The 8,008-nt window shown below is 41.3% G+C and overlaps 1 protein-coding gene across 2 annotated transcripts in view; it reads left to right on the top strand.

Moving 5' to 3' along the window:
- Positions 1 to 502: 502 nt before the first annotated feature.
- Positions 503 to 8,008, top strand: part of Hcn1 (hyperpolarization activated cyclic nucleotide gated potassium channel 1) — a 340,159-nt gene continuing 332,653 nt past the window's right edge. Inside the window, exon 1 of one of the 2 annotated variants that reach the window (XM_028784249.1) lies at positions 503 to 962. In XM_028784249.1, coding sequence (XP_028640082.1) covers positions 571 to 962 — 392 coding nt within the window. In that variant the 5' untranslated portion in view covers positions 503 to 570. The remainder of the gene's footprint in view (positions 963 to 8,008) is intronic. The other variant, XM_028784253.1, reaches the window with a different exon arrangement.

Raw genomic sequence — 8,008 nt, 5'->3', positions numbered from 1 at the left:
CCCCTCCTTCCCTCCCTTCTTCCATTTCTCCCTCCTCTGTTGTTTCCCTCCTCCCCTTTACCTCCCCCTCCTTTCCTTTTCTCTCCTCCCACTTTTGCAAACCCACACCCAGCGAGCCTCCCTCTAGACGTACAAATACGCGTCCGGGGCGGGCTCCGGAGTTCAATGTCACGCTGGGCAGAAGTGGCACAGGAGAGCGGCGGGGAGCGCGCTGGGAGCGGCGGTGTGTGGCCGGCAGGGGGCAGCCGAGGGGCGGCGCTGGCTCGAGAGTGCCGAGCGGCGGAGCCTCGCCCCGCGCCCGCAGCCTCAGCCTCAGCACCAGGCGCGGCGGAGCCGGGAGCGCGGCGGAGCCCGCAGCGCAGCCACTGAAGGCAGCGGCGGCGGCGGGAGCCAGGCGCGCAGCGGAGCAGCGTCGCGGGCGGGCGGGCGGGAAGCAGTAGCCGCCGCCGCCGCCGCTGCCGCCGGGACTGGCAGCCGGACTCTCGGGCAGCCGGCTCCGGTCCCTGCCCCTTGGCCTCGAGTCCCCAGCGAGTCTGGAGCCCGCGCCGTCGCCCGTCGCGTCCTCCGGGCATGGAAGGTAGCGGCAAGCCCAACTCCGCGTCCAACAGCCGCGACGATGGCAACAGCGTCTTCCCCTCCAAGGCACCCGCGACGGGGCCGGCGGCGGCCGACAAGCGTCTGGGGACCCCTCCGGGGGGCGGCGCGGCCGGGAAGGAACACGGCAACTCCGTGTGCTTCAAGGTGGACGGCGGCGGAGGAGAGGAACCCGCGGGCAGCTTCGAGGATGCCGAGGGGCCCCGGCGGCAGTATGGTTTCATGCAGAGGCAGTTCACCTCCATGCTGCAGCCTGGGGTCAACAAATTCTCCCTCCGCATGTTCGGGAGCCAGAAGGCGGTGGAGAAGGAGCAGGAAAGGGTTAAAACTGCAGGCTTCTGGATTATCCATCCGTACAGTGACTTCAGGTGAGAGCTCCCTGGAGCCGCCCCACCCTGCTCCCCTTGACGCACCTCCCAGCATCCTATCCCGCCTCTGGGAAGGGGCGCCCCGAGGACTCACAGTGGGGTGAGGGGCAGGCGGGGCAGCGATGCTGGAGGCTTCTACTTAGACTGGCCACATTCCACTCTTCCAACTAGTTTCTACAGAGGAAAGGTTTAGGGTAGGGAGTTTCTTCTCCCCGGAGCGCCAGGGAGACTCTTCTCCTTTGCCTGGTGAACTTTGGGGACAGACGAGGAGGAAAGAAGGCCACAGTGACCAATGGACAAGAGGTTGCTAAGTTGCACTAGGGAAACTTTTACTTCTGTAATGGGAGTGTTAGGACGGGGCAGGTATCCTTGCTAAGCGCAGTTTCCCAAAGGGGACTAAAAAAGATGCTTCTGGGATCCCGGAGATGAGAAAACTGGAGGCAGTGACTCACAGGTCCTAGCTGTTCCTGCCACTCTCGCCCCTGGGAGTGTTAATCTGTTGTTCTTATGCTTATAGGCACCCTTGTCACCACTGAATTTCTCCAGATCAGTGGCTGGCAAGCACAGGAAGGGCACTTGCGCTTGGGTAGTCTCTGACTGGAGGTTTCAGCGGAGCGGGCGCTGCCCTACTGGGCAAGAACTTGACAGGAAGCCTCGAGTTCCCGAAACAGAGGGGGGGGTCGTTTCCAGAGCCCCCTTTCTGAAATAGAGCGACACCCGCTCTTGACCTTGACTACAAATCCATTTCAGAATGTCTTTCCAGTTTCCCAGCCTGGGAGGAAGGGCAGCAGAGCTGTCAGCAGGAGAAAATTAATATGAGTTTCCTGATCTTATTTGTGGCCCGAGTATTCATTTGGTTAATAAGCATGTTTAGAGACTGACAAATGAAGGTCGTGAAGTAGATCCTCTAATTAGTGCGACACGGTCCTGAACACAGGCAGAGCTTCTTTCTGAAAAATCCCAAACTAGTAACTCGAGGTGATATTTACTTGTTTGTTTATTTAATTCGCTCGAACTAGAGAAAGCAAAAACAACGGTAACAAAAAACAACAACAACAACGAAAAGGGTGTATGTGCACACTGAGCGTATGCATAGGCTCCTGGTAAACTGCAAGCAAACATAGCAACAAAAAGCATTACTTCAGTAGCTTTTAGAAACAAACCGAAATTGCCATTACGGGCTTGCAGGGGAGGGAGCTGTCCACAGTTCTGAATCAAGTTAACTGTAGAATATAGCTCTACAAGGCTTGGGTTGACTCTCCATCTTCCCTGAGATATTTATCGTCTCAAAAAACCAGCAGTCTCTATTTCTTGTGCACAGAGTGGATGGATTTTAGGAAAGATTTAATTTTAAAATGCTTATTTGGAAGAACACATAGGAAAATTCTACTGAAGGACTTAAACTAGCTAATGCTATGTATTGTCTGCAGTTGAGTCTGATTGAAAGAATGTTCAGGCTTAAAAAGCCTCCCAAATAATAAAACATATATCCTCTGTGAGGAAGATATTCGCGGAAGCAAACTCATAGATGGTCTTGCTCTATCTAAGGCAAATTAGGATAATTACACTCTATAGAGATTTAAAAGTGGGAATTGGAATCTGGTTTGAATATCATCTCTTTTTGATTCCTGCATGGAAATTTAATGCAAATGATACCATAATTTTTTAAAAATAAAACCACTGCAAGAAAATAGTCAACAATCTTATTAACCAAAATGAGAGTGATATTAAAATTATGACATTCAGTGGTAACGTTCACAAATGTGCTAAATGTTTTTTTCCTTGATATCGTGTTTAACTAAATGATTCCAAATGATACTTTTATATATTCGTCAAGAGAAAAATGATGGCGCTTTTCAAACTGTCACATGTAACAAATGATTAAACCCCCCTCATTTATTTTTTTCTAGCATATATAGAGACTTTTCATGAGCTAGAATTGTATATGTCCAATCTGTGGATCAGTGAAACTAAAGGAGCCTACATATTTCCCCAAGAAGACTTGGTGAGACAAAGCAAATGCTGCACAAAGGTGGGAGGTGAAAGCGAGGGATGATTCAGTTTCATGCTGCACTTTACAGAGAGGACTGATGACTAAGAAGTGAGCTTATATGCAGACAAGCTCCAGTATGATTTAGGGGACTTGATTTCCCTTGCATAAATGAAAAAAAAATGGAAACAATACACTAAATAACCATTTTTACTTAAAATTTAAGACAGAATATATCTGAAAAAAGTTGAAACTTGGAATTTCTGTATATATTTGTTTCCTAAGAGATCATGGCCATCATGCACCTATTGTACGTATTTAGGGTCAGAAGACATTATTTAATTGGCATTTTTCTATACTCACAAAGTACCCAGTTGGAAGCATTTCGAAAACCTATGACATGCCAAGATAATGTAGTTGTTAAAACCACAACTGAAACCAGGCAAAATTCCAGCAACCTCTTTCACAACAGTGCAAGCAATGTTCAAGCTACCTTTTTTGATCTGCTCGTCACAGACTTTTCCAGAGGAAGATACTCTAAGGGAAATGTTTTGCTGGAAATACTAGGATGTCAAGCTTAGATTCATGAACCTACCAACAGAAAAAGGAACTTGTAAGAGTACGTTTCCACGAAAGGGTTTTGTTTCTGGACAGTTGAGAAACAAAGTGGATTCTTGGCTTGTTACTTTCATAAGTATCTGTGAGGCCAAGAGTGTTTGTCCTGTTTGTTGCTCACTCTCCTGATGCTGAGTGTAGCATGACTCTTTCTCCAATAAATGTCATGGTTTTGACATTGTGCCTAATATTCTGGTTGGTGCCCATTTCAAGATGACTTCTAAGGCTGGAGCCTCCCAGCCTACTAGGACAGTGGTTCTCAACCTGTGGGTTGCAATGTCAAACCTCAGTCTCCAAAAGTATTTGCATTGAGATTCATAACAATAGCGTAGTTAAGTTACGAAGTAGCAATGAAAATAATCTCATGGTTGGGGGTCACCACAACATGAAGAGCCATATTAAAAGGTTGCAGCATTAGGAAGGCTGAGGTGTACTGGGCTAGGGCAAGGGCTGTGTTCCTGATAACACTTTCAGACAACTAGCTAGTGCCTCTTTTACTCACCACAGTCCGAGTGTGCTACTTTTGTGTCTGGCAGGTTGGAGTCTCCCACTTTCAGTGTAACTAGGGCAGAGGCTCTGTGTTTCCCTTCTTTCTTAGGAAAGATGATGGTAGGAACCTTCAGAAGAGCCCAGTGTTATTAACTTTGTAAGAAAGCACGGGGAAGAAGCTAGGAAATATGATGAATTTTCTGAGATATTTAATTATCTAGACTAGGGAAAATACTGTAATGTACATTTAAAAAAATTTTAACTTTCTTTTGAGTGGGAGTATGTCTCTCCTGTTTCTATTCTCTCTCTCTCTCTGCTTGTCTCTCTCTCTCTCTCTCTCTCTCTCTCTCTCTCTCTCTCTCTCTCTCTCTCTGCCTGTCTCATTCTCTGTCTCTGTGTCTCTTTCTGTTTCTGTTTCTCTTTCTTTTTCTCTTTCTCTCTCTGTCTCTCTGTGTGTGAGCGCACACTTGCGTGCATGTGCAGATATGTGTTTGGAGGCCTAGTTGAGGGATTTCTCCCTCATTGACTTTCCAGTTTGTTGTAGATATCTTAAAAAAAGAACTCACACAGGCATGGAGTTTTACATTGAAGGTATGGATTCAGCCTTTTTGAAATTTGTGTTAACGGTGCACATTTAATTTCAAGGTTAAGTAGAAATATTTTGAGGTAAGCAGTAGTGATTATACATTTACTGGTTAAAATGAAAATTTTGATCCATTCCAAACTCCATAATGGAAGATAGACAAATGAGATCTTACTGCTCATAACTAACCAGTTGTTAGTTATGGTATTCAAGTGTGATGAAAGAATATTTAAAATACTTTTCTGGATTTGTTTTTGTGTGTTTCTCTCTCTCTCTCTCTCTCTCTCTCTCTCTCTCTCTCTCTCTCTCTCTCTGTTGTGTTTGTGTATTGCTAAGGATCAAACTCTGGGCCATGAGCATGCTAGCCAAGTTAGCACTATGCTATCATCTAACAAGATGGGTGATTTCATTGTGAAAGCAACTTACCTTGGGAAAAATTTATTACTTCTTTGTTATTTGAATAACAAAGTTTACATATATTACAAAGACATATTATTTATTAATATCATTATGTGTTCAGTTAACGGTACTGAATTCTGCTGTATCTCTTTGATTGAAAATTACCAACCAAGAAAGTTAAATTTAAATGTATATATACATAATACATATATATATATATATATATATATATATATATATATATTCTATTTTCGCGATTCTGCTGTTACTATGTTGGTTAGTGCTTACACAATGGCTGATTTAAAAAAATGTTTCTGTTCTATGGAGATGCCAGCTGACATTGTGTCCTTTGTTATGGGTGGCAAGGGTTACATTGTGACTTCTGCTTTTCATTATCAGTGTAGAAACCATGTAGAAAGCCTACTGTACTTTACCTACTCACATTTCAGGGGAATCATTTTCTGAAGATACCACCACCTCTGTGCTTCACAGGTGCACGTGACCTCTGATGTTAGAGGTCACCGACATGCTCATTAGAGAAGGGAGCCTTCAACCTCATTCCTCAGTCCATCAGAAAGAGACCATTTACTTCCAGGTGCTATTCACAAGAAAATAATTCAACCTTCTGAGGGTTAAGGTCTAATTAGCTTATTCTAACAATAACTCTAAGCTGGGTGCGCTCTGCTTTCTTTAGTCATCTGCTTGTTTTCCCATATCAACAGAGCCAGAATAAACCTCAAAGATTTATTTCTATGTTAAGTGAATCTTTTTATATCTTTAAATTTAATCATATTTTTCATAATGATTATAGCAGTGGTAATCCCAATATAAAAAAATAAAAAAAGAGATCTTAAGCTATTAGTTTATTAAGTTACACCTTTGCAATATTTTATTACTTAAAGTTTTAGTCAATGTTTGAATATTAAATGGCATTTCATGCATGGTGGAGAGATAAAATATTTTAACTATAGTAAGTCAAATATAATTTTCATTTTTCCAGAATAAATCTGAAGATTGCTTTTGAGGACTTGCTGAAAATCAAAAAATATTAGATATGTATACTATACCAATCATATTCATTATCTGCATACTTATTTTATTTGAATAACACAATTTACAAATATTACAAAGACATATTATTTATTAATTCAATATGTGTTCAGTAAACTGTGTTGAATTTAGCTGTATCTGCTAGATCAAAATCCAGCAACTAAGGTATCATCTCCAGTGGGACACAGCTTAAATAAGATCTATAATTCAGCATACTTACACTCAATGACACTCCCACTGTGAGCATGATACCCACAAAATGTCCATGGCATAAATTTCATGTGATCACTTTCTCATTCAGGGTGGACCTTCTATGTTCTCAGATAATTAATATCACAGCTTAGCAATAGATATTGGACTTAGTGTGAATCCTTTCAAATATAGACCCTTGTAAGTACAATATTAGCATTAATATATGTGTTAATGCATTGAAAGTACATGAAGTAGGACTGCATGAAGAACATGGAATATTTTCAGGGTCTATGACAAAATTTTTGTTCTTACATTTTGTAAATGCGTACCAGACTATGAATTAGGGTGGTGCCGTATTTTAGGAGAAGAGGCAGGGCAGTAGTATTGAGGGAAAAATCTTCATACATTAGAAAATTTTTTACATTGTCTAAGTAATAATTTTCTTTTAAAAATAACTTTTCCTGTATAGGAATTGATTTTAAATTATAATGTTTCTTTATTTTTGAGAATCTCATACATATATACAATGAAATATGATCATAATCACCCTCCATTTTCCTTCTCCAACTCGTCTATATCCCACTCAACATATGTTCTTCCCAGCACCCACTCTTCCTTCCTCTCTCTGTCCCTCCAAGTCTAATTTGTGCTGCCCAGATGCATATGAAGGATTTAATGGCTGCTTAGCACTCTTTTACCAGAAATAAAAGTCATGGCACATGGAATATAGCAAACTGTTACAATCCCTTGCCTCCTCTGCCTCTCCTCTTTTTTTTTTTCTGATCATAGTGTACAAACGTAACGCAAATTATTTGATATATATACCTATGCATAGTGATACCTAGAAGGTATAGATATATAATTAAAAGACATGTATATACTATTATGTTCCTGTAAACATAAATATAGACATTGAACGTTAGATAAATATTTCTCTGATATTTAAAACCTGACTTTGGCTGAAGAAAAATGAATTTCATGACCTTTTCGTGTTTATTAGTTAATACTATCATAGTGTTTTTTAATCTAATCACTGCCCACTCACTTAAACCAAATGTTTATGCTTTGAGCTTACAACTTAGTAGTCTTATATGCATAGTTGTTATTTCATTTTCAAGACTTTAGCAAGTGCAAAAACAAAAGCAAAACCATAAATCTAATCACACACAAAGTTAGTAACTATTTATTCATTTCAGACTTTCAGATTTGCCTGAAATATTTAGCAATTATAACCAGTGCTTCAGTCAACATGTTTTTGTATTTTATTATATTCTTGACAAGGTTCATAGAAAAGAATTTCTAGTTACAGGCATTTTACAATACTTTTTTATTAATTAATATTGACACCAGTTAAGACACTTCTTAAAACAATAAGAATGGTACAATCTCCCTCAGGCTGACATTCCTGTTGAAATAGAGACAGGCTATTTTACAAAAGGAACCAAAAATCAGTGCTCAGACCCACTATCCTCTAGAGATGAAAATTGCCTTAAATTGTAAACCGAATAATGCTTTAATTCTCCTGTTTTGTATTTCTAAAATTTTTTCTTTAAAATGTATTCTCTGAGAATTCCACATATTTTTATCATATTGTATCCTGCTCTCAGACTCCTCTTAGATTCTCTCCTTTCTGTATCCACCTAACTCCCTGGGTTCTGTCTCTCTCCTATCCCTCACTCTCCTCTCTCTCTCTCTCTCTCTCTCTCTCTCTCTCTCTCTCTCTCTCTC

Source organism: Grammomys surdaster, unplaced genomic scaffold (assembly GCF_004785775.1).
Source record: "Grammomys surdaster isolate TR1022 unplaced genomic scaffold, NIH_TR_1.0 99, whole genome shotgun sequence".
NCBI lineage: Eukaryota > Metazoa > Chordata > Mammalia > Rodentia > Muridae > Grammomys > Grammomys surdaster.
This window is presented reverse-complemented; position numbering and strand designations above follow the sequence as displayed.